At 42.8% G+C, this 27902-nt stretch overlaps 1 protein-coding gene across 3 annotated transcripts in view; it reads left to right on the top strand.

Annotated features, from left to right (window-relative positions):
- The window catches only part of SYTL1 (synaptotagmin like 1), a 110849-nt gene extending 88294 nt beyond the window's left edge, over nucleotides 1-22555 (top strand). For all 3 annotated transcript variants that reach the window (XM_068269249.1, XM_068269250.1, XM_068269248.1), the window contains 5 exons: nucleotides 5715-5876; nucleotides 7615-7693; nucleotides 7789-7888; nucleotides 11869-12074; nucleotides 22312-22555. In XM_068269249.1, the coding sequence (XP_068125350.1) occupies nucleotides 5715-5876; nucleotides 7615-7693; nucleotides 7789-7888; nucleotides 11869-12074; nucleotides 22312-22448 (684 nt within the window). In that variant the 3' untranslated portion in view covers nucleotides 22449-22555. The remainder of the gene's footprint in view (nucleotides 1-5714; nucleotides 5877-7614; nucleotides 7694-7788; nucleotides 7889-11868; nucleotides 12075-22311) is intronic.
- Nucleotides 22556-27902: the final 5347 nt, after the last annotated feature.

The raw sequence follows: 27902 nt of genomic DNA, 5'->3' as shown, positions 1-27902 counted from the left end.
TTTGGGTCATTGTCGTGCTGGAACACCCATCCACGACCCATTTTCAGTTTCCTGGCAGAGGGAAGGAGGTTGTCGTTCAGGATTTCACGATACATGGCTCCGTCCATTTTCCTGTTAATGCGATTAAGTTGTCCTGTGCCTTTAGCAGAAAAACACCCCCAAAGCAAAATGTTTCCACCCCCATGCTTGACGGTGGGGACGGTGTTTTGGGTGTCATAGGCAGCATTTTTCTTCCTCCAAACACAGCGAGTTGAGTTAATGCCAAAGAGCTCTATTTTGGTCTCATCAGACCACAGCACCTTCTCCCTATCACTCACAGAATCATTCAGGTGTTCATTGGCAAACTTCAGACGGGCCTGCACATGTGCCTTCTTGAGCAGGGGGACCTTGCGAGCCCTGCAGGATTTTAATCCATTGCGGTGTAATGTGTTTCCAATGGTTTTCTTGGTGACTGTGATCCCTGCTAATTTGAGGTCATTCACTAACTCCTCCCGTGTAGTTCTAGGATGCTTCTTCACCTTTCTCAGAACCATTGACACCCCACAAGGTGAGATCTTGCGTGGAGCCCCAGAGCGAGGTCGATTGATGGTCATTTTGTGCTCCTTCCATTTTCGAACAATCGCACCAACAGTTGTCACCTTCTCTCCCAGCTTCTTGCTAATGGTTTTATAGCCCATTCCAGCCTTGTGCAGGTCTACAATTTTGTCTCTGACATCCTTGGACAGCTCTTTGGTCTTTCCCATGTTGGAGAGTTTGGAGTCTGCTTGATTGATTGATTCTGTGGACAGGTGTCTTTTATACAGGTGACTAGTTAAGACAGGTGTCCTTAATAAGGGTGACTAATTGAGTAGAAGTGTCTAACCACTCTGTGGGAGCCAGAACTCTTAATGGTTGGTAGGGGTTCAAAAACTTATTTCACTCAATGAAATGCAAATCAGTTGCTATCTTTTATTTAAGGTTATTTTTTCGATTTTCCTTTTGATGTGCTATCTGCCACTGTTAAAATAAACCTACCATTGAAATGATACTGTTCTGAGACTTTTCATTTCTTTGTCATTGGACAAACTTACAAAATCAGTGAGGGGTCAAATAATTATTTCCTCCACTGTAAGTACAGTTAAGTGAATTTGTAAAAGTGTGTATTGTCTTTACAAAGCGGGTCTTCAACACCATTTATCATCAATATATGATCAGGGCCGGATTTGTACTCTTTACCGCCCTAGGCCACTGTCACCAGCCACCCCCCTTCAGTATAGGCAGCTAGATGACCCCTCCCCCTTCCCTCTAATACGTAACCAGTTGACTCCTCCTCCCCCCTTTTCAGTATAGGTAGCCAGCTTGCCTTCACACTGCAGCAGTTATCTGTGTCACTCATTTCTCCGCTCATCTCCAGTGCAAAGCCTCCTCTTCCTTTCCATCTCCAATGCTACCCAAGTCCATAGCCACCGGCCAAACGTGCACAGAGAGCAAGGTGGCTGCTGCAGAGACAGCTAGCAGTAGAGTACCGCAGTCAGGCGCTCGCCTGATCTCCCTGCATTGCAGCATTTGCAGGCTTGCAAATGCTGCACCAGTTTAGCCTGCTGCTTTGGTGCCCTACTTCCTGTGGTGCCATGGCCTAGGCGGCCTTGCCCTAAATCCGGCCCTGTATATGATTCAGTTTTATCATGCTTACCTAGTATTTTTGAAGAACAATACACACTTTCATCTAGGCACTCAAAGCAAACCTGAAGTAAGGAAACTCACATTAAATGTAATACTTACCTTGTTGTTATTATTGATTTATAAAGCGCAAACATATTCCATGGCATTGACAAATCCTTCCTGTTCCTCCGTCCGGCCTGTCATTCCAACAACGTTCCTGGTTGTAGCTATTACACCAAATAACTCTTTGGAACTCCTTGCACAATCTACAGAACTAGTAGTAGTTCTGAAGAGTGCCTGAGAGTTCTGAAAAATTACTTAACCAAGCAGGTCAAATAGTTACACCTGGTGGACGGCATTGGAATGACAGGCCGGATAGAGGAACGGGAAGACCCTATGCTATTCAGAGCCTTCCCTCTACTCAGGTAAGTATGAAGTTATTTTTCTCACTTTTTCAGGTTTACTTTAAACAATGAACACCTGTACAATGAGTGTCAGTTATGTAGACTGTTGGCTGGAGTATCTGAATTTTCTGTACTTATACCTGCCTAGGCATCTACTTCACTCATGTGAATTTGCCTAGTAAGGAGTGGCAAAGCATTTTCTAGAACACAAAAGGTGTCGGTCGAGGTGGAGCTAACTTATTTTTTTATTTGGCTTTACTAAGACTTCGATATATATGGACTTTCACATAAGTATACTGACAGTGTTCGGCATTCACAACCTGTTTCCTTTGAGAAGAGAACAGAGAAGCACATTGAAGTTCATACTTTGTGGGAGTGATTGACAAAAATGAGTGTGAAGGAGATTTAAAAAATTTACCGCACATGATTTGATGCCTACAGTATATGCAGCTTCATATCACAGCTTATTTAGTTACCAGCAATAATGCTTCTGTCAACATACTTTATCTTAAACCTTTTTAATACCATATGCATTAAACAATAAAAGAAAAAGATACAATTTTATGGTGATATTTGGATAAGCTTAATTAAATATGATGTGAATTAATTATTATGCTAATAAGTTTCACTAGTAGGAAGGAATATAGAAATACGGTTTCATAGGAATACTATCAAACTTCATCAATTTCTGGCAGTAGCATAAATCAAAATTCAATCAACAGTCTGATGGAACACAGCATATCTTTTTGCTGTGCAGTGTCTTATTTTATTTATTTTACCTTATAGATTGCGTCCCCTGAGAAACTGACGGCGACGGGGAATGGGGCAGCTCATTATATGAGAGGGGATTCCTCTATAACAGTGTAGCAGTGCCTATCCTACTTTCCCCACATCATAGCGCATTATTCAGCGCATGACCCGCCTAAGTAGCTTGCTATGAGGAGCGAGAGACAAGACAACCTCTCTCACTCCTACTCTGCCCAGCCAATCTGCCCCAGGAAGCTTCTGTGTGTCGGGCTCGGGCTGCCGCCGCCGCATCGTCATTGCTGTTTGCTACAGAACGGCAAACACATTAGCTGGAGGAGGGCGTGTCATTGCTCCTGAAAGCATTGGAAGCAGGAGCGGAAGGGGAGGAAGGTTCAGGGGTGCAGCTAAGGTTTTTGTGGCCCCAAGCGGGCTGTAGCAAGTGGCCTTATCCTGCGAAAAATGGGTGTGGCTATCCCGCATAAGTGGGCGTGGCCATGACATGTGGGTGGAACGTGAGGGCAGATTGGGGCGGGGCTGTTTGCGGGGAAAAATGGATGTGGGAGGAAGATGGGCGTGGCCATGCCATTGTATGGGCGGAGCTTAACCGTAGCACAGCAAATATAGCCAACTATGACCATTAAATAGTAAATGCAGCAACAGTTACCCCAGACACCAGAAAATAAAAACGCTATTTGGGCCACATTTCAGCAGAAATCAAACGCAATTTGGGCCACATTTCAGCAGAAATCAAACGCAATTTGGGCCACATTTCAGCAGAAATCAAACGCAATTTGGGCCACATTTCAGCAGAAATCAAACGCAATTTGGGCCACATTTCAGCAGAAATCAAACGCAATTTGGGCCACATTTCAGCAGAAATCAAACGCAATTTGGGCCACATTTCAGCAGAAATCAAACGCAATTTGGGCACATTTTCAGCAGAAATCAAACGCAATTTGGGCACATTTTCAGAAGAAATCAAACGCAATTTGGGCCACATTTCAGCAGAAATCAAACGCAATTTGGGCACATTTTCAGCAAAAATCAAACGCAATTAGGGCACATTTTCAGCAGAAATCAAACGCAATTAGGGCACAGTTCAGCAGAAATCAAACGCAATTAGGGCCACATTTCAGCAGAAATCAAATGCAATTAGGGCACATTTCAGCAGAAATCAAACGCAATTTGGGCCACATTTCAGCAGAAATCAAACGCAATTAGGGCACAGTTCAGCAGAAATCAAATGCAATTAGGGCACAGTTCAGCAGAAATCAAACGCAATTAGGGCACAGTTCAGCAGAAATCAAATGCAATTAGGGCCACATTTTCAGCAGATATCAAATGCAATTAGGGCACATTTTTAGCAAATAAACGCAATTAGGGCTGCAAAAAGAAAATAATTTACTCACCTGGCAGGCTGGCACTGGCAGAAGTCTTCTCTCCCTGTTTCCCGGCCGGCTCCTCAGGCGCGCAGTTCCCACGGAGCTCCCTCCCTCCTCCAATCTCCCGCGCTGATTGAATGCACTGCAGGGCTATGGGAAGATGGCCACCCGAAGCCCTGTACTATAGACAAATAGTCTCCAGAGCAGGGCTTCGGCGGCGGCCATCTTCCCGTAGCCCTGCTCTGCTCTGCCAGCCCCGCGAGGCTGCGGGAAAACAGTGACGTCACGCCGACGTCACGAAGCCGCCGAGGCCCCTAAGATCTTGAGGCCCCAAGCGGCCGCGTGGTCTGCTTGATGCCTCGCGGCGCCCCTGGGAAGGCTCATGACACGCCCTCCTCCAGCTAATATGTTTGCCGTTCCGTAGCAAACAGCAATGACGATGCGGCGGGGGCAGCCCGAGCCCGACACACAGAAGCCTCCTGGGGCAGATTGGCTGGGCAGAGTAGGAGCGAGAGAGGTTGTCTTGTCTCTCGCTCCTCATAGCAGGCTACTTAGGCGGGTCATGCGCTGAATAATGCGCTATGATGTGGGGAAAGTAGGATAGGCACTGTTACACTGTCATAGAGGAATCCCCTCTCATATAATGAGCTGCCCCATTCCCCGTCGCCGTCAGTTTCTCAGGGGACGCAATCTATAAGGTAAAATAAATAAAATAAGACACTGCACAGCAAAAAGATATGCTGTGTTCCATCAGACTGTTGATTGAATTTTGATTTATGTTACTGCCAGAAATTGATGAAGTTTGATACTATTCCTTTAAGGTAAAGTTCACATATAGAGCAATCAATATCTGTGCTGTGCTTTAGAGTTGGGCGAACAGTTCGGCTGTGTTAGCCAACCTGCAGCCGAACTGTTCGGCTGCCCAACCTGTCATTTTGATGTGGCTCTTACTACTTCCGGGTCGCAATGACCCGGAGTAGTACGTCTGCGCTGGCCCGCCGGAGCGCGTCCTAGATCGCGCTCCCGTTGCCGGGCACTCTCTGCGCATGTGTGTGACATCACTCATGACGTCACACACATGCGCAGAGAGTGCCCGGCAACGGGAGCGCGATCTAGGACGCGCTCCGGCGGGCCAGCGCAGCCGCAGACGTACTACTCCGGGTCATTGCGACCCGGAAGTAGTAAGAGCCACATCAAAATGACAGGTTGGGCAGCCGAACAGTTCGGCTGCAGTTCGGCTAACACAGCCGAACTGTTCGCCCAACTCTACTGTGCTTTACAGCTGCTCAATAATCTGTGGTCACAACCTAGTGCACAGAGTAACACAATAACACAAGGAGGGGATACAATGCCACATCTTGAGGTAACTGATGCTCATTCTGGATGTTTTTGGATTGGTCACTCAACAGTATTCATATTCCTGTAGTTTTACTTCAGACAATGCCAACTAAGAAATTAAACCAGCTAGAAGTATCTATATGACACATTAAAATGTACAATATCTTAGGTGTTAACCATTGTATCTCTCCTCATATTACAGTATAAGCTTGAAATATCAGAATTACAAAGCCGATTTTTAAATCTGTCTGTATGGCATAGAGGATCACTAGCAAGAAACGTTTTCCTAGGGGAGGTAGAAGTGGATCTTGCAACCTGGGACTGGACCCAGACTCAGCCAGCCTGGCACAACCTTCAGCCTCGGGTGAGTTTTCATCATTGCTCAAAATGTATAAGGATGAAAACAGTACACTAGTCTCAGGGTATGTTGTCTTCAGAACGGGAACACCCAGCATCCAGATATTTTAACCCAGCTTTGTCTCTGTCTCTGAGTAATCATTTGTCCCAACAAACTATGAATAAAAACAGTGATTCCCATTCCTAATGAGGATACTAACTACATGGAGCTTGTATGTTCTCCCCATGGAGGTGTAGTTTCCTCTACAGTAGGTGCTCCATTTGGAATGATTTTTATATTCACTAGCTCTCCTGAAAGGATGCATTATGGGGGTTACTTCTGACTTATGTGAAGCTGAATACTTACAAATACCTTCTTTTTTACAGAGGCAAGGTTTTTACTCCTAGATATCTCGAAAACCTACTGCAAGGTTAATTGGCTTGCCCCCCAAACAGGACTTAGACTGCGGTAGTGACATTGCAGTTGTGAATTGTTCACTGTACTCTGTATAGTGCAGGGGATATGCCAGCACTATCAAAATGCATAATACAGCAAAACATTTTGTTGAAAAAATAAATAATTTATATGAAATCAAATATTTACTAAGTTTAGTTCAATGTGAGTAGCTGATTCATTTTACAGGGAAGTGGATCTAGTTTGTTTTTGGCATCTTTGACATGGTTTTGCATGGTCCATGGACATCAAACTTTGATATCCACAATTATGTGAACTATCATATAAAGAGACTGATGTTTAAAATATATATCAGATATTGGTTACAAAAGGACAAGTGAAAAGGGTTTTATTTGGGGTATTTCAGTATATAGAATGTCATGTATATGTAAAATGTAATATTGTATATTACATTTAATATTGTATAAATGATCAATTTTAAATGTATATATATATCAACCCCACACCCACCTGTACACAGTCATATAGACATAATAAATGTCCTTTAATTTCAGGTGTGAGAGATGTCATGTTAAAAGTGGAATGGAAAATGCCAATATATCAGTCATTATATTTAATTGATTGTGGACAAGCTTAATCTCATTATCACAAAATTACAAAAGATCTTTAAATTTGCACATTTTTTATTCAATTCTCTCTGTGCTTATACAACAGGTAAATAACAATAGGTAAGGGCAGACAGATCAGCATATACAGGGTAGGACTTTAAATGTATAAGCCATACTGTTTTGCTTGCTATTTCAACATCCTCTCTCCTATTCTGTCTTTTTACGAAGGATTTATTTCCCAAAACATTTGGCCTATTTAGAAAAACAAGTAATCTAGGTCAGAGTTTCTTACCTCTTTGAAATCTTGTTCATTTTTTTAAACTCCAAAATTATAAAAGAGAGAAAATTAATCTTTCACTGGTCAACTAGGTTTGGAAAGTAGTGAAAAGAAATACCATATTATGTATACCCTATAATTCAGAGGGTCCAGCTCCAATGAAATGCATTTGAGGTGTGAAAGTGGTGAATAAGCGGTGTAATTGTAGTAAAGCCTCATTGACCAAAAAATGAAGATTATTGCCAATGGCAAAAAGAGATTCCATGCAGAGTAATTGAGAAATAGTAAAGCACACATCAAAAGGTGATTGTGATTCCCCCTGTCAAATAGTTACAACATTACCTGTCTGACCCTCAGTAACTTTTTATTATAAGTCCTATGTGAATTCCAGTAAGACCTTTATGTTGTGATGACCTGTTTTAGTCTACTATACAGTTATGGTGATGATGTGTCATGTCTCCTGCAGACCCCACTCTCTCCAGATTTCTTGTATAGCCGGGGAAGGCTTAATTTAGCAGCAAAATTTACCCCACAGGGATCTGATGGTGAGTTTTCAGCATTATATAATGATTTTATAACCAGTTATTCCTTCCCCAAATCACACACCACAATTGTGTTATGTATCCCTGTTTCCTTACAGGTTTGGGACTTCCACCTTCTGGAGAACTTCACATATGGGTAAAAGAAGCTCAACAGCTTGTCCCTCATAAAGCTGGGAATATCAGCTCTTATGTAAAATGGTAAAGTCTCTGGGATCTTTAGCCTCATCATTATTTACCTAATTTTCAATGGTTTCCTTATTTATTTGTTTGTTTGTTTCATTTGTCATGTTCTTTGAACTACTTCTCTCTCCCAAGTTCATTTTTTACCATAAAGATGTCCTGGATTTATGACTGAATAAATTAAATTATGCATTTCAGTATGATTGCTTATTTGGCCTTAATTATCTAATTCAATAGCTTATAGAGCGGAAAGTATGACCCATGCCTGCAGAATTACATATCAATTAATCACTTATTTCCAACCTTTTTGATCAACATGCAACTCCCAGCATCAAGCTCGCTGAGAACCTCAGTGATTCTTCTGCAGGTTTGAAACAGGGTTGCCAACCTAATTTTTAATTTTAGACGGACAAAATGCCCAAAAAAGCAGGACACCTATAATTTTGGTCGGGCAGGGGGTGGAGTCAGGGGCGGAGTCAAAAGCGCACTTTTATGTTGAGTTGTCAGTGGGGCTAAGCGCTAGACATTTTTTTTGTATTTATATGGCACTGACATCTTCCGCACCACTTTACAGAGTACAGTCATGTCACTAGTCATAATATAATGTCCTACCATATTATTATTATTTGTTTATATAGCGCTGACATCTTCTGCAGCACTTTACTGTCCTCAGAGGAGCTCACAATCTAGAAATGTGCCACATAAATGCAGTTCAAAGCAGCTGCAGCGATGTCGTGTGTCCCCAGCCATCGTAATTCCTGCCTTGAGATGTAGTCCATTAATCTACCAGACGAGACATATAGTCATACTTATGGACTATATCTTCCAGCATGCATTATTACGGCATCCAGTCAGGGGTGCATAATAACACCGCAGCTGCTTTGTTTATATTGCGTTTCTGCTGTATACAAATAAGTAAGATGGAGGTACCTGTGTAGACCTGGGGGGTTAAAGATCATAATATGTACATAAAGGCTCACAGCTGCCCCCCACAAACACATCATATACAAACCTCCCTTATGCTGGGTACACACGTTACTTTTTTTCCTGCGATTTAGCCACCTGATCGTTTCACACTCGATTTTCTTATCTTTATTCGTTTTTCTTATCTTTTCCATTCACTGCTATGAGAAATCGAGAGCGGAATCTATCGGGAGCAATATCGGACATGACGGATTTTATCTATCTGATCCATCTATCGCACGAAAAACGTAACCTGTGTACCCAGCATTAGAGAGAGGTTTGTGTCAGATTGTGATCCTCATATACAGCAGTGTCAATGTCAAAAAGGGGGACAGATAAGGGGGACAGATAAGAAGCTCATTGAGATTCAGTCAAGCTACAACAGGAAGTGAACCTAGATCAAATAAACAAACAGAACTTCTGCTGCTGCTAGACTATATCTGAGCAGCTCACAACAGTTTATTACTATCCAAAGAAATACAGCAATACTGTTGCTTTGATTACTGCTTTGCCCTTCCAGACCTGACAGTTACACAAAGCTGAGCTGGTGTCTTGATGTTTAGGGAGTAGTCACTCTTGCCCCCTTTCACCTGCTTTACTACCCAAATAACACAGTAATCATTAGCAGCCTCACTCATGATCTGTCTGATCTGGAGAAAGGCTTCCCTCAGCCCCATACCTCCTGCGGGACACATCATTGAGCAGCAGTGCCGTTTCTTCGCTTTCACCAGCTCTCTCATAGCTGACAGAGCAGATCACATTCACGGCATGTTTGGCTGCAGCCTGCAGGAGAGGAAACTTACAACAATTGAGTAGCTAGAAGAGCGCTCTCCTCTCTGTAATGGCCAGGACTCGCTGGAAGCTGAGCTGTGGGGGCGTGGCACACTCGGCTGGCTGCCTCTCTCACTTCTATTTGCTGAAGAGAGACACTGCCAAAAAACGAAGCTTCTGATTGGCTGGAGAGGGAGAAGGGGGCAGTAGCCTAAGGCTTCTGCTACGGCCACCCGGAATGCTTTTAGCGATGATCCCAGTGTCTGCCACATGTTCACAAGACGTGGCAGGCAAGTAAACAATATTTTGACGGACACAAATTTCTATATACGGACAAGTACGGACAGGGGAAATATTGAGGCATATGAACCGACTGTCCATATTTTCACGGACGGTTGGCAACACTGGTTTGAAAACCAGGTAGTGCCTGCAGGACACTCAGTACCATCTATTCCATCCTCTGCCTCAGCTGTATCATGCCCAAGCTCTCCCCTCCTAGCTGTGAATGATGGCGAAGTTCTGTGGCACCTGTCAAGGCTAAACACTAGAAAGGCCCCAGGCCCAGACCGACTGTCACCAGCATGCCTGAAAACTTGTGCACAACAGCTCGCTTCTATTCTCTCCAGCAAAGCAAAGTCCCTGCATGCTTCAAAAGGTCGACCATCATCCCTGTCCCAAAAAAAAGGGTGTCTCTGACCTTAATAACTTCAGACCCGTAGCTCTCACATCTGTCATTATGAAAACTTTTGAAAGCTTGGTTCTGCCACTCCTAAAATGCACCAGAGTGCCCCTGCTGGACACGCGCTAGTTTGCATACAGATCAAACAGGTCCACTGACGACGCATTAATATCTATTTGGAGCTTGTCAATGAGCACCTGGATAGACTGAACTCATACACAGGATCCTCCTCCTTGACTTTAGCTCGGCATTCAACACCATCAGCCCTCAAATACTTCAAGAAAACCTTGCTGCACTCAAAGTTTACCCGACTCTGCACCTGTGGATCATTGACTTCCTAATAAACAGATCTCAGGTTGTCAAGATAGGCACTATCCTATCACAACCAAGGACCACCAACACAGGGGCCCCACAATGATGTGTCCTGTCACCGATACTCTTCTCTCTGGATACAAACGATGGCAGATCCACGGAAAACTCTATCAATCTTTTCAAATTCGCTGATGACACCACCATAGTTGGTCTCATCACCATTAATAATGAGCAAGCATTCCGCCACCAGGTTGACATAATCTGCCATTGCTGTAGGGAGAATGGGCTGACCCTCAACACCGCAAAAAACTTTTACATTTTTAGAAAGGGTGCCCAAACCCCACCTCCAAAACATAGGGTACGGAAGTCGCTAGAGTTCCCTGTGCCCGCCTCCTGAGCACAAGCATCTCAAACAACTTGAAGTGAAAGACCAACACCACCTCTACCCAGCGGAATGCTCAGCAGAGGCTATTCTTCCTCTGCAAACTGAAGAAGTTCGGCATGGACCAGAAACTTCTGACGAGCTTCTACTCTGTAACTATTGAATCCGTTCTCTGTTCTTCCATCCTAGTCTGGTACACTGGTTTCTCCGCCAGTGACAGACATAAACTGGTCATCAGATCAGCCGAGAGAATCATTTGGAAACCACTTCCCCCTCTGGACCTCCTATACGACATCAGACTGTGCTCCAGAGCTCTGCAGTTCACCAATGATCCCTCACACCCAGGACACCGTTTTTTCAGTCAGCTTCTGTGAGGACGTAGGTTTAGGTCCATCTCCACCGACATCTCGAGGCACAGGAATGGCTTCTTTCCCTCAGTGATCAACTCACTAAATTCTCTTCACACACTCCCCCCACCTTAGCTGTTTTTAAAGCATGTTTTTCCACTGCTGAACTTTTATACATTATCAAGGACAATTCTCATATCTAACTGCTGTAGTTGTTACTGGATTATTATGCTACATTGTTAACTCTGTAAGTGTATTGGTGTCTCCTTCTTTTACTGTAAGTCCGATCCTATACTCGAGCCGTGTACGTGCCACAGCCCAATTCCAGGCATGACCTAGTCGTGCTTGGCGAAAATAAAAATGATTCTGATTCAGATTAGATTTAACTTTAATTTGACTACAACAAATGCCTAAATGTTATTGTACATGGTTTTGTTTTCTATTTGATTGTTCCTTCAAATTAGTGTGTTACGCATTCACATTATATCCATGTATGGTTAATCTACCACCACCAGTTTCTCACACAAGTTTATTTGTTGTCTAGTTGTGTACTCCCAGATGACAGCCCATCCAGTATTCAACGTACCAGAGTAATTCCGCGTAGCTTACGTCCAATGTACAATCACACTATGGTTTATGATGGCTTCCGTATAGAGGACCTGCCTGAAGCCTGTGTGGAGTTCACTGTCTGGGATCAAGGGACCTTGTCCAGTAAACCACTGGGAGGTGTTCGTCTAAGCACAGGAAAAGGTAGATTTTGCTATTTGAACTTCACAAATTCATCCGTCTTGTGTAACACATGGAAATGCTGGTTAAATAAACAGTTAAATAAGCTTTTTATGCATGCAATAAATAGTAAAGTCTAGTAAAGTTGTCTTATGGACCTTTACGTTTTCTCTTGAGTTTTCTCCTACAAGATCATTTTTTATCTGATCTAAAAAAAAAAAAAAAAAAAAAAAAAAAAAAAAGCTGCCGCCAGAGAGCTACATAGCGCACTTCTCTTGCACAAACTGGCCGTAACTGGCAGAACTTACTGGACCCGTTACCAGAGCTGGAGAAGACTGAGGACGGTGGCGTGGGGCTGGAGGAAGTCCCAGGTATGTATAAAACTTTTATTAAATCTCATCTCTGGTTTCCTTGAAGTGTTAGATGCCACTAATTAGTATTTTAAAGCTCATCGGGCCTGATTCCAAAAGCTTTTCAGTTAAATTATCTCACCTTATTTATTAACCTTCCTGGCGGTGAGCCCGAGCTGAGCTCGGGCTATGCCGCCGGAAGGCACCGCTCAGGCCCCGCTGGGCCGATTTGCATAATTTTTTTTTTTTGCAACACGCAGCTAGCACTTTTCTAGCTGCGCGTGCAATCCGATCGCCACCGCTCCCCGCCGATCCGCCGCTATCCGTCGCGCCGCAGCCACCACCCCCCCCCAGACCCCGTGCGCTGCCTTGCCAATCAGTGCCAGGCAGCACTGAGGGGTGGATCGGAGTCCCCTTTGACGTCATGACGTCGAGGACGTTGGTGACGTCATCCTGCCCGTTGCCATGGCAACGGGGGAAGCCCTCCAGGAGATTCCGTTCTTTGAACGGGATCTCCTGATCTCTGATCACCGGGGGCGATCGGAGGGGCTGGGGGAGGACCGGAGGCGATCGGAGGACCTTGTCTCGCTACATGATATAAACATTTTTTTTTTTTAAACGGCTGTGCTGCCCCCTGGCGGATTTTAATAAACCGCCAGGAGGGTTAACTCACAATTTATCTCTCCTTAAATGACTTAACTCATGATTTACCTCTCCATCTCTAACTTAACTAATTGTTTAGCTCTCCTTATCTAACTTAGCTCATGGTTTAGCTCTCCTTATTTGACATCATGGTCTAGCTCTCTTTATCTATTTATCTCATGAATTATCTCTCCTTATTTGTTTATCTCATGCATTAGCACTCCTTACGGTTAAGGTGAAAAATAAGCAACCTTTGTGAATCAACCCCATCACCTGTCAGTAAGGCTAATGGCAAGGATTCTGATCCTATTGATTTCTTGTTTTTTCTTATGTGACCAGGCTTTTAATAGGCAGCCATGAATTCTCTACTCACAGCTGCTGACCTGGCAGTTACTCCATTTTTGAGTCTTAAAGGGAACCTAAAGTGACACTAAGGTGCCCAGTTTAACTTACCTAAGGCTTCCTACAGCCCCAGGTAAATTAAACTGGGGACCTTACCATTACTTTAAGTTATCTTTAAAGCATCCTGACCAGGATTGAACTCCATTCTCCGGGTTACACTGTGTGACCCCAGTGCAGTAAAGGCATGTCACTAGGCAACAGCCAAGCAACACGTTCTGTATCTATAAATAAGGCAAGAGGGATGATGGTGCTGGGAATAGAAAGTGGAGGAGCAGTCATACATTGAAAAGTGTCATCTCTGAGCTTTTTTTAAGCACAAAATATGTGAAGAAAAATATTCTCCTGCCATTACACAAACAATTATATTTTAAAATATTTCACTTGAGTGGTCCTTCAAGTAATCCAGCAAACTTGGCATGGATTTTTTTTTAATTTACTATGGAGTGGAAAATGCTTGAAACCCTTGACAGAGTCATATCAGATCACACTGAGGATTACAAAAGACCAGTGAAATAGTGGTCATGAAATTATGAAATTACAGTGTATACACTTGCTTGCAGTGAGAACTTTTTTATTGTAAATTTAGGACAGCATGGAAAAGATCTTCATGTAGATGTGCAGGTGCTGCAGTTGCCTGGCTGATATTTCGCCAGCCTTTCAGTAACCCTTGTTATGATCTGATGTAACCCAAGTGAGAGTTGCAAACATATGCTGCCTAATAGCAGACAATTATCTTTAACAGTCCAATGATGGTTTGCTGGACAACTTTAGTTTTCTTGTGTTCTCCAGTGTTATCCAGCCTTGGAGAGTCTCGGTGAATCATGCCCAATGATTTAATTTTAGGCTTGTTCCTTAAATTGTAAGATAACTTCATCCTCTCATAACTAGAGTAGGGTCGAACCTCCGATTTTCGGTTCGCGAACCGGGTTCGCGAACTTCCGCAGAAGGTTCGGTTCGCGTAAAAGTTCGCAAACCGCAATAGACTTCAATGGGGATGCGAACTTTGAAAAAAAAAATTATGCTGGCCACAAAAGTGATGGAAAAGATGTTTCAAGGGGTCTAACACCTGGACCCCCAGGTGGAGGAGTGGGATACATGCCAAAAGTCCCCGGGAAAAATCTGGATTTGACGCAAAGCAGCGTTTTAAGGGCAGAAATCACATTGAATGCTAAATGACAGGCCTAAAGTGCTTTAAAACATCTTGCATGTGTACAGGGGCGTATCTGGGTGATATAGCACCTATGGCAAACACTGAAATTGCGCCCCCCCCCCCCACCCCTTACTCCATCAAACCACCTTGTCCCAAAATAACAGCTTATTTTCTTGCAATGATACAAGTCTCCACAGTATAGGTTGCTAGAGTTAACCCCAAAGTAAAAGTAACCAGAGGTAGCACCCTAGTATAGGTAGCCAGAGGTAGTTCACCCAGTATAAGTAGACCCATGTTTACATTGCCCTCCCAGTATATGTAGTTAAAGATGTCTCCCAGTATAAGTAGCCTTCTTTAGCATAAGTGGTAAGAGATATCCCCCCAGTATAAGTAGTCCCTCAGTATAGGTAACGAGGTTCCCCTCAGTATAAGTAACCCCCTCAGTATAGATTTGGTAGGTGCCCCCCAGTATAAGTAGACTCTCCCAGTATAAGTAATGAGAGACGTCCTCCAGTATAAGAGCAGGTACAAATGCCTGAGAGGCATCCTTCAGTATGGTGCTGAAGCATGAAAGAGGAGAAGGCAGCCATGGCGCCCATGGTGCTGTGGCGCCCATGGCACAAGCCATGCCTGCACCCCTCTAGATACGCCTCTGCATGTGTATACATCAATCAGGTAGTGTAATTAAGGTACTGCTTCACACACACACCAAACTCACCGTGTAACGCACCGCAAACAGCTGTTTGTGTAGTGACGGCCGTGCTGGACTGGTGTGCACCATGGCGAGAACAGGTATGCAGTGGCGGGTTCACTGAACAGAACAGGTATGCAGTGGCGGGTTCACTGAACAGAACAGGTATGCAGTGGCGGGTTCACTGAACAGAACAGGTATACAGTGGCGGGTTCACAGAACAGGTATGCAGTGGCAGGTTCACTGAACAGGTATACAGTGGCGGGTTCACTGAACACAACAGGTATGCAGTGGCAGGTTCACTGAACAGGAATACAGTGGCTGGTTCACTGAACAGAACAGGTATGCAGTGGCGGGTTCACTGAACAGTACAGGTATGCAGTGGCAGGTGCACTGAACAGGTATGCAGTGGTGGGTTCACTGAACAGGTATGCAGTGGTGGGTTCACTGAACAGGTATGCAGTGGTGGGTTCACAGAACAGGTATGCAGTGGTGGGTTCACAGAACAGGTATGCAGTGGCAGGTTCACTGAACAGGTATGCAGTGGTGGGTTCACTGAACAGGTATGCAGTGGTGGGTTCACTGAACAGGTATGCAGTGGTGGGTTCACAGTACAGGTATGCAGTGGTGGGTTTACTGAACAGGTATGCAGTGGTGGGTTCACAGTACAGGTATGCAGTGGTGGGTTCACAGAACAGGTATGCAGTGGCAGGTTCACTGAACAGGTATACAGTGGCGGGTTCACTGAACAGAACAGGTATACAGTGGCAGGTTCAGTGAACAGAACAGGTATGCAGTGGCGGGTTCACTGAACAGAACAGGTATACAGTGGCAGGTTCACTGAACAGGTATACAGTGGCGGGTTCACTGAACAGAACAGGTATGCAGTGGCAGGTTCACTGAACAGGTATGCAGTGGTGGGTTCACTGAACAGGTATGCATGCATGGGTGGGTTCACTGAACAGGTATGCAGTGGTGGGTTCACAGTACAGGTATGCAGTGGTGGGTTCACAGAACAGGTATGCAGGGGTGGGTTCACTGAACAGGTATGCAGTGGTGGGTTCACAGAACAGGTATGCAGTGGTGGGTTCACAGAACAGGTATGCAGCCAGGAACAAGCTAAGCCTAACTAATCTTTCCCTATGAGAGACAGTCTGCAGCAGCTCGCCCTACTCTCACTAACGCAGGCACACGAGTGAGCGTAATGGCCGCCGCTGCCTGCCTTTTATTAGGGGGGGAGTGGCTCCAGGGGCTAGTGTAGCCTAATTGGCTACACTGGGCCTGCTGACTGTGATGTAGAGGGTCAAAGTTGACCCTCATGGTGCATTATGGGGCGAACCGAACTTCCGCAAAACTTCGCCTGCGGGACGCGAACGCGATTCACTGAAGTTCGCATGGAACCGTTCGCAGGCGAACCGTTCGGCCCAACTCTGCTCATAACATCCTATTACAGCAGGATCGAGGGAAGAGAAGCTGAGATATCCATGTAAGGGCCTGTACACACTGCTGCATTTGCGTGGCGTTTTTAAAATCACATGCGTTTTTTTAATCGCACGGTCTTTTGAAAAATCATGAAAATTGTGATGGCCTGTACACACTGGAGCGATGCGTTTTTATAAAACCGCAATCGCAGTGACTACTGTGCTTTTTAAAGCACTGCATTTGAAAAAAACGCATAAAAAAATCTAATTTCATTGCGTTTTTTTAGGTACAAAATCAGGAAACTATAGCCTCACAAAATCGGAAGTACATTACATGCACAAAATTGCAAGTACAATTTTGATGAAAAACGCAATTGCATCACACTACGTTTGCGATTTTAAGTGTGTACAGGCCCTAAGGAACACAAACCAAATTCTCCATGTCAGCGTCAAGGAGCTGCAGATCAGTTGCAACACATTCATTGCTTCTCTCATCTTACCTTGTTAAATAAAGTAGGCAGAGTTGTAAGAATAGCATCCATGACACCGGCCATTGCGAGGGGGCCCGGGGGCTAAGGAGGCTTGCTCCTGCTGTGATTTGCAGAGTTGTGGCAGAAGAGCAGAAGCCTCAAAGAGATGCAGAGAGGAGTTTCGCCACTGGAATAAGGTAAAGTATGATACTCCGCTGCCACTACTTTGGGAATCATAGCAGGAGTGCTCCTCCTTAGCGTGTGTGTGTGTGTGGGGGGGGGGGGGGGGGAGGGTTGGGGGGGGGGAGCGCTGTTTAATGTGCATACAGGCTACTACTGGGGATGGGGATGTGGATATACTAGTTCTACAATCATGTTGGGGGGGCGTAAAGGATTTTAGGGGCTTGGGAAGTTCAAGTTACATATCTGAAAGTGGATATTCCCACAGGGAACCATGTTTTACACGTTTTACTGCTTGTGCTTGCAGTTTTGTTGTTTTGTCATTACATACAGCCATGACTATTTCTGGCCTTTTTGGTGTCCCAGACAAAATGCAACATTCACTGTTACCCCCTCCCTGTTGCTACTGAGTATTACACAATCTTAATTTAATGTGAGTTCTAACATATGCTATATGCTAGGATTCAAAGGTGCTAAGACAAGACAACAAATTAAATAACAAAAATAATTATTGAGTTAATATTGTTATGGTATTTAGGGACTGGATAGATGATAAGACATAACTTATTTGAAGTGTTTTACACAATGCTTTGATAATAGTCTTTTGTTGTGTATTCAACAGCTATATATATGACAGTTTCATACAACACAGTGTGATTGATATGGGTCTTAGAAGCACACTCCAGCTCTTGCTCACTCCAGATTTTCCCTGTCCCCAGGCCATTAGATCTTAGATTGGGGAATGGGAACATATGCTCCCAAACCCAATCAAAGCGTTGATAACTCATTTATGACCAGTGCTGTAATGAACAGCTCTGATCATTCAATGAAAGTGGTGTAAAAAAAAATAAAAATCTTTCACTTTTGTTTTGCTTGGAATGCTTCTGCATTCCAAGTCTGTTGGGCTCTGTTATACAATAATTTCAAAAGCTGTTCCCTCTTTTTTCTAAGTTCCTCCAAATCTCCCTGCTGCATTGACAGTTTGTGAGCAGTTTCCATATTCCTAATTTTCTCTGCTTGAGAATTAATCACCTCATCCCTCTCCTTTTATAATTTTGAGCCCTCTGACCACTGGCTTCTATGCCTTCCAAACCATCATCGGGTTTGCCTCTCGATCACTATTCTTGGCAAAGTATTTCAGGACAATGTCCTTAATCAATTGGATCCTCAGCTTCTCCACCAATAACCCTGAAATAAGTTTTCTGAACCACTGCTTATTGTTTTTTTTTTTTTTTTAAACTCTCAGCTGCGATAATACGCCATATCCCAACCAGAAATTGGCTTCATCAGCACCTTCCCTTGTTGGGTAAATAGTTGCATCATGGTTTGCCATATCTTTTATTTAGTAATCTTATTTTAATTAGAAAAATATTAGAAATATAGTAAAACAATAAAAAGTAATGACAGATTACTGTTCACTCAGACATCCACACCCCATACATACCTCATACATCCTCCATATACTTTCCCCCCAAAAAACTCGGACACTTCTAGGTCCTCTCCTCCTCGTTACAAAAACAAAGAGGTATACGGAAGTCAGACAACACTCTTCTCCCAAATCCGTTTCATAACAACCCAACAAGTAGCGTTAGACCTTTCAGTCACATCATCTTCGCCTATCCAAACTCTATTATTTAGAAATACTATAATATCCTTTTTCCATTCTCCAAGGGAGAGTGGTTCCAGATTTTTCCATTTTTTAATAATAAGCTTCCTAGCTAAGCTTACCCCCAAATCTACCAATAGTTTTTGCTCAGGACCGCCTTCTGCTTCTTTTGTATCTTTAATCCCAAAAATTGCCCAGTTTACATCTAATGTAACCCCAGGGATTAAGTACCCGGAGCAAAATTCCTCCACCCCTTTCCAGAAGCCTTCCACCACAGGGCAGCTCCACATCATATGCAAGAAGGTACCTGAATCCCGTCCGCAGTTCCAGCAGATTTCATCGACAGCTAAGCCGTATATCTGAACATACGAACTGGCGACAGGTACCATCTGGCTATTAATTTATATTGGGCAAGCTGAATATAGGTGTCCGATATACTCCAGATTTTTTTAAAAACTCTAGCCCATAATTCTCCATTCATTTTAATTCCTTCACATTTTTCCCAACTGTCACAGAATCGTGGGAGGGTGGCACCCAGCACTTTATAAATGTTTGAGAGTGTCCTCGGTGGCCTTTGTTTTAATAGGAACCATCTTTCAAAATTGTTTACTTTGTTGCTAATAACACCCTCCTTTCTCTCCAAATTCTTCCAATAACTCTTTAGTTGTACAGCAACGAAAGAATTAATTTTATAGGAATCAAGTAAGGGAGAGATGGCTAGTTCACTATTACCTACCAAGTCTATAAGTCTCATATCCATAGGAAGATGATTAGTCTTACACCAAGCCTTGTCTTTAGTTGGTCCAAAATCTGGATTATTTACAATTGATATCAGTGGGGATATTCCATCAAAATGTCGCCATCTCTCAATTACTTTCGGTAAAATTGATACCGTAGGTTAGATAAGGGGATGGAAGGGAACCAACAAAGCAGCTCGTATCTGAGCTGGAATCCAGGAAAGGAGAAGGTCTCGGCGGAGGCAGCTTCCCTCTATTCTTACCCATAATCTATTGTCCTCATTTATTCTCCAATCCAGCACACGAGCTAGATGAATACTAGTATAATATCTGTAGATGTCTGGAACTGCCATACCCCCGAGATCCTTATCCCTTGAAGTAATAGAGAATGCTATCCTACGCCGTGACCTTGCCCATATAAAATTTTGGAACATCTTGTTCCATTCTTGAAACCATTTGCTGGGTAGGGACAGGGGCAGACACTGTAACAGGAACAGTAATCTAGGCAATATCTTCATCTTTACAATTGCTATTCTACCAATAACATTAAAAGAAGGGAGATCCCAGGTTCTCAATGCTTCCCTACATACTGCTACTATGTCCCCATAATTGGCTCTATATAAATCTCTTGATTCAGCGCAAATTCTTACACCCAAATATTTGATTGAGTGACTGTCCCAACAAAAATGTATACTGTTCTGAATAGCTTTCTTGGTTCCAGGGGAGCAGCCCAAATCAAGAATTATAGATTTTTGTTCATTAATTTTAAAATTAGTAGCCATCCCGAACTGAGTGAACCATTTCATACAGTGTTTCATAGAGACCCCTGGATTGGTCAAAGTGAGGAGTATATCATCAGCGTAAGCTATCAATTTTATTTCCTCCCCTTCATTCACTATCCCCTCTATAAAGGGATCCCCTTGGATAGCTCTGATTAGGGGCTCTAGACTCAAATTGAACAGCACTGGAGAGAGAGGGCATCCTTGCCGAACTCCATTAGTTAAACTAAAGCTCTCCGATAGACAGCCATTTATCTTGACTCTTGCTGATTGATTGGAGTACAAATTTATTATTCTGTCAACAAAACAGGGACCCAGGCCAATCCTCTTAAGAACATCAAATATAAAACCCCTAGATACCCTGTCAAAGGCTTTTTCTGCATCGATAGTGGCTAATATTGCTTCTTTATTACTCAATTTACAACCATTCACCACATTAATAGCTGTATAGATGTTGTCTTTAACATGTCTTTGTTTTCGAAAGCCAGCCTGTTGATTCCCCAGAACCAGGTCCGTTATTTCACCCAGTCTTGCAACTAAGATCCTGGAATATATTTTGACATCACAATTCATAATTGATATTGGACGAAAATCTTCACACGCCATAAGAGATTTACCTTCTTTTGGTATTAGGGAAATTGTAGCCTCATTAGCTCTATCTGAAAAAGTCCCACCACCCCCCTTATCATTCACCAATGTACAAAAATGCGGAGCTAAGGAGTTTGAAAAAAGCTTAAAAAATTCTACCGGAAAACCATCTGGTCCTGGGCATTTGCCATTTGTCAAGTTTCTTACTGCTTCAACAAACTCCTTCTCCTGTATAGGGGCCTCAAGAATCTCACTAGTTTTTTTATCTAGGACTTGCATGGCCACATGCTTCTCGAGTGCTTTACTCTTCGAGTCCCCTATGGTCTCTGACAGATTATATAGTTTCTGATAAAACTGTGCGAAAACAGACCCTATCTTATGTGTTGCGAATTGTATAGTCCCATTCTCGTTGCAGATTTTTTCAATAAAATTAGAACTGTGGTCCTTTTTGAGCAAATTTGCTAATACTTTCCCCGATCTATTCTTTTCAAGGTGATATTTTTTTCTTATTGTCCTATATTGTCTAAGACAACGGGAATCCAGTAGATTATTAAGCTCCCCCCCTGACACTGATCAGGTTATCCCATGTTGACCTATTTGGGTTTTTTTCATGTTGGTTTTCTACCTCATTTAAGTCATGTAGTAATTTATCAATCTTTTCTTTTCTTTCCTTTCTCCTCCTTCCACTAAACTTCATAAATATACCCCTAAGCACACATTTAAGGGTATCCCAAAGTAGTTTTTCCGACATACCAGGTGTGTGGTTAATTTTATAAAACTCCATAATAGTAGTGTGAATTTCTGCTTTAACATTCTCATCTGTTAATCATCTGAACCACTGCTTATTGGAGCGTTTCTCCAATGAGAGCCTAGCGTGTACAGGAGCATGGTCAGATATGGACATAATCCCAATCTCAAAACCAACTAATCTACTGTATTTAAATCTCAATGCATAATCAGCACATAGACAAAGGGAGTCTGAAGCGAAAACAAAAAACAAAAAAACCCAGATATTTACCTAAGGGGAGGGAAGGCTCTGGGTCCTATAGAGCTTTCCTCTTCTCCTTCCAATCTACGTGTTCCCCCGCAGGCTCCTCCGTTACTTTGGTAAAATATTTATTGATAGTTGTCCTTTAAGATTTTGCTCTGTTTTATGGAATAGTTTTAATAATGTCAACAAATAAACTATCTGTATCATTTAAAATGGAGTTTTGATAATTTTGTAAACCTGTTTGTTTGTTACAGGCAGTAGCTATGAAGTCCCTGTCAGCTGGATGGATTCTACAGAACAAGAGAAGAAATTCTGGGAGACAGTCATGAGCAGACCTGCAGAATGGACAGAGGTAACACTGCCACTTAGACAGAATCTGACCCCACGCTAATATCAAGATTATCATGCCACAACACAAGATCGGATTATTTTACATTCAGCAGAGTACATGGAAGGAATCTATTGGAAACTCTGAATTAAAAGGACCTTTGAAAAACATGATGTTCTCTATTGGATTTCGCTCTTCAGATAGCATGTCACTACATTTCATTTACATTAAGTGAATAGTTTATGACAATTAGATTACTGAATGATTTTGTTACCCTGCTATGCCAATCTTATCAAGGGTAGAATAATTTAACAATCACTGCAGAGGCACTGCCATTTTTTTAAAACTTGTTTTATTTAATAATTTGTTAAAGGATACCAGAGCCAAAATAACCTAGAAAAGCGGGTCCTTTCTACCACCGCATCCTACCTAAATGCCCCTCTAGCATTTTTTGGGTCATCGGAGTCGGGCACTACAGCGCAGGCGCTTTGTGGGCTGTGCGCTTTCTACAGTGGAAGTGCCCTGCGCATGCGTTTGATGTCATGCGCATGATGTAGTGAAGTCATACGCATGCGCAGAATGCTCCCAGCCACGGGTGTGCACTGTAGGTCGTGCCCGGCCAGCGCCTGCACAGTAGTGCCCGACTCTGGCGACCCGGAAGAGGCTGCCAGAGGGGCATTTAGGTAGGATGCAGGGGTAGAAAGGAAAACGGGGGGAGCGGTAGGCATCAGGACAGGTCACTGTATTTGCCTGCTCCCCACTTTTATCTAGGTTATTTTGCTCTGGTGTCCTTTAATGAATCAGGTTCAACAGAAATTACACCATAGTAGAAGCACTTGTTAAAAATATTATATACTTATATACTGTGCTTCCACTTGTCACAGTCACATTGGTCAAAAAAGCAGGTATATAACTAGACATAAACCAACTAACTGAATCATTGACTGTATGCTTGGGAACTTTGCTCATCTTCATTGAAAAGTTTATAAGTGATGTACATTATCAATAAACTACAAACTTCTAATGGTTGTTCGTTTTATGCTTGTAAAGCTACGTAACCTACATCTAGTAGGTTTATTGTTTTAATTTACTACAAATGTTTCTCATTCTTCCCATTCTTCCACCCACAGTCCCCATATTCTATCAAATTCATGTGGGATCCCTGTTTTTATAATTACTTTTTTATATGGGTAGCAGTAGAGTATTGAACTGTGTTAGCCATCAGTAAAAGCAGGAAGTTTTGAATCAGGATGATACCGTTTACGAAAAAGAGTAAGCTTTCAGTAAATAAGTATTATTATTATTATTATTATATATTATTATTATTATTGATTTATAAAGCTCCAAGATATTCTGTGGCATTGTACAAAATAATAAACAAACATGGAATACATAATAATACAGTCTATGGTGTACACCAAATATGGACACTGGTACAAAATACACAAAATACAGAATTGGTTATTACAGTGATAAGTGTATAAAAAAATTGCAAGACACAAAATTAATAATACATACCAAGACACAAAAGGTTGAGAGAGCCCTGCTCTTGCAAGCTTACAATCTAAAGGAATGGGGGGGGGGGGGGCAGCGGTAGGGTAGTATACAATATTCATACCTAGAGGCAGTGTGTTTTTACGTTATCTAGCAAGGAGTACAAAGGCCAGAGGTCGAGGGAGGTATGGCCTAAGTTAGAGTATATGCAGATTTTGAAGAAGGCTTGTTAGCTGAAAGCTTACTCTTTTTTTCTAAGTTGGCCAATCCTGATTCAAAATGTCCTGTTTTTCATATGGGATGATCTAATTTATAATAAAGTTTTACCTATGTACCAGGGCTTCTCTGCCCATTCACACAGTATTAATTCACATGTTGACTAGAGTTCAGAGCATTCATTCACTCTGCTGCTTTTGTCAGCAGTCACATCATCAATAAATACAAGAGAACCAGTTCCACATGCCCACACCATGACACTACCACTACCATGCTACACTGATGAGGTGGTATGCTCAGGATCATTCACGAGCAGTTCCTTTCCTTCTCCATGTTTCTTTCTTCCCATCACTGTGGTACAAGTTGATCTTGGTCTCATCTGTCCATAGGATGTTGTTCCAGAACTGTGAAGGCTTTTTAGATGTCGTTTGGTAAACTCTAATCTGGCCTTCCTGTTTTTGAGGCTCACCAATGGTTTACATCGTGTGGTGAACCCTCTGTATTTACTTCTCTTGATTGTTGACTTTGACAAAAAGCAGCAGGATGATTTCAGAATTGTTTCAGGCAATATTATCTGCTCATATTCAGACAAATGCTTCAGAACTCATTGGACGGTGTTTCACAGTGCAGATGGACAATGACCCAAAGCATACTGCAAAAGCAACCAAAGAGTTTTTGAAGGGAAATAAGTGGTATGCTATGCAATGGCCAAGCCAGTTACCTGACCTGAATTTGATTGAGCATGCATTTCACTTGCTGAAGACAAAACTGAAGGGAAGATGCCCCAAGAACAATCAGAAACTGAAGACGGTTGCAGTAGAAACCTCGCAGAGCAACACACGGGATGAAACCCAGCGTCTGGTGATGTCTATGCTTTCCAGTCTTAAAGCAGTAGGATCAGCCATACTGTGCCAGGACTGATTTCAGTGAATTTTATATAGTAAATGAATAGAATTCTGTTCCTGGTGGGGGCCATGTCTTTTGCCCACAGCTGAGGCTAAATATTGATGTCATTCTTCCCCTTAACTTTTTTTTCTTTTCTCCTCCAATCACTGAGTCACCTCTGCTTTACTTGTAAACACAAGTGAGCAGGGGATCAGGTTTCAGCTAGTCAGCTAGCAGGGAAATAAAGGGAAGAGGAGGAATATATTATAGATAAAAAGAACCCCCAGCATGCAACTGTTTGGCAACGACTACTAAAGGACCATTGCTTTTAAAATATGTGATAACTCCAAATCATAACAGCAGAAAAAGTTTTGAATGCAGGATTAGCATCTATCACTTAATACACTCAGGCCTGTTGCTGTTGAAATTTCGTTTTTATGGCGACAATCTCGCTTTAAGGCTGTAATTGACTGAAAAGGATTTGCAACCAAGTATTAAAAAGTTAAAGTTTTTTATTTATGATTTTTATTCTGTCAAAAATGTTAGAATTGTCTCGATGTCCCAATATCTATGGACCTGACTGTAGATAGATAGATAGATGAAATAACTTGTGGAGAACCGATATGTGTTTTAGCAATTGTTTCTCAAAGTTGTCACTTTAAAGCAAACTGAGCACCAGGGGAAAAAAATATTAAAATTAACCTACCCATAAGGGAGGTTTTGAATGGAGTGTCCCATTGGGGGTTGGGTTGAGCTGCATTACATACCTATGGGGGGAAGGGGCTAGGCATCTCCTTGTCCATATGGAGTGTGCCATGTTCCCCACAGAGAGCCCGCACAGTGCCGCATTTGCATTTTCCCAGCAGTGTCATGCACACACACCCACCTCCATGCATTCCGGGAGATACAGTCCGTGGATGTGAGTACATGTCCACAGTTGAAGCCATTACTTTTTTTTTTTTTTTTTTTTTTTTTTTTAATATTTAGATTTTTATTTATGTCTACAGAATTTTCATACATACAAATGACCACAATTCAAGTTATATATAGACTCCATCCGACTTACATATACAGTGGTTTACAATGACCATTATATACTATAAATTGCACTATACAAAACAGTCTATTTTCTATTCGCAATAATTCCTTCCTTCTCCATTATTTTGATTCTAATACTTTATCTCTCGAATTGCATTTTGAACACAAAGAAAAAGAAACTTTTTCTGAACATAACTGAAAATTATAAAGTTTGGCCGAAATTTTGTCCAGTCAGTACATAATCTCAGTTGCCTCACTCCTAAAAATAACATTGTTACAAAAAGTAAGCCAGAACAATTTAAAGCACTGAAATGTAAAGGGGTGGGACCATGTTGTTGGCCTCTGGGGCTGTACTATATTTTTCTGCATTATTATGTATAGTTATAGGGCAGGGGTCTCAAACTCGCGGCCCGCGGGCCATTTGCGGCCCTCGGTACAATATTTTGTGGCCCGCGCCGGCAAAAGCAAATGAGACACGGAAGCGAACTATTTTACCTTATAGTTCGCTTCAGTGCTCCCAAGTAATCCGCCGCATCCCCGCCACTAAACGAGGGCTGCAGAGCCCCCAAATCCCCCGGGCAAACATCCACGACTGCGCTGAGGGGCAGAGCTTCCAGCTGTAGCTCTGCCCCTCCTGACGTCAATCGCCGCACGGATCGCCGCCTCTCCCCGCCCTTCTCTGTGAAGGAAGAGTGAGAGGGGCGTGCAGAGGCGGCGATCCGCCGCGATTGGCGTCAGGAGGGGCAGAGCTGAAGCTGAAAGCTCTGCCCCTTCCAGGAAATGCTGGCGGATTGCCCCCCGGGCGAATTGGGGGCTCTGCAGCCCTTGTTTTGCGGCGTGGACACGGCGGATTACTTGTAATGGAAGCACTGAAGCGAACTATAAGGCACTGTTCAGAAGAAGTAATTAAAACTGTTAATAATGACATTTGAGGACTTTTTTTGTGAAATCCCTTATACGGCCCAGCTTCATCCTGACTTTGCCTCCCGCGGCCCGCAGGTAAACTGAGTTTGAGACCCCTGTTATAGGGTCTGTGAGAACACACACATTTTTTCCAACAAAAAAATACTTTATTGAAGAACAATAAAGTCATAATAAACATCTCCATGCATATTCCAAAAGTTCTGAACATATAACGTAGTACCATGGAGAATAATAATAAATCAGTAGAGAGAAAGTACATCATAGCATTTTAACAGGCAATCAGTGGTATTCAGATACAGTAGTTATGGGGCAACATCAGGCCTAGCACAGTCAAAGGCAGGGTTCATGAACATCTCGTAGGCAGTTAATGTGAATTATCTGATTGCACTTCAGTTAGATAGAACAATATCTAATAGCACACCATAACACCTTATCAACACCCATCAGGTATAGTGTATATACTCAGGGGCATAACTAGAAATCACTGGGCCCCCCTGCAAAAGTTTCAATGGGGCCCCTCTCCCTGCACACTGAATAGGGACTGTCTACAAATATTTGTCTACAAAGCTTTGTATGATTCATTATCAGTGGCTGAGCAGATGCAGTCATTAGAACAATTGTGCAGAGGGCAGAAAGTTTTTTTTTCGCTCATTGTCCTTAGCTGTCACTCTCTCATTACTGGTCCTCTTGTGGCTTCTGGGCCCCCCTGCGGCTGCATCCCTTGCAGGGTCTATTGTTACGCCCCTGTATACAGTAGCATCTTGCCACACTTTGTTCTGATTAGTTTTACTGCTCCCGCCACTTATCCCAAACTTTGTGGATCTTAGAGGGCAAGTTTCTATGAGCGTATTTTATAGGATATACCTTTATCAATTCTTTTTTTGGGCTTTCATGGTCGCATTTGGGCTTAGCTATCGTAATGCAATTCCCTGTCTTGCTGCAAATAAAGTTTCGGACATG

Source organism: Hyperolius riggenbachi, chromosome 2, assembly GCF_040937935.1.
Source record: "Hyperolius riggenbachi isolate aHypRig1 chromosome 2, aHypRig1.pri, whole genome shotgun sequence".
NCBI lineage: Eukaryota > Metazoa > Chordata > Amphibia > Anura > Hyperoliidae > Hyperolius > Hyperolius riggenbachi.
This window is presented reverse-complemented; position numbering and strand designations above follow the sequence as displayed.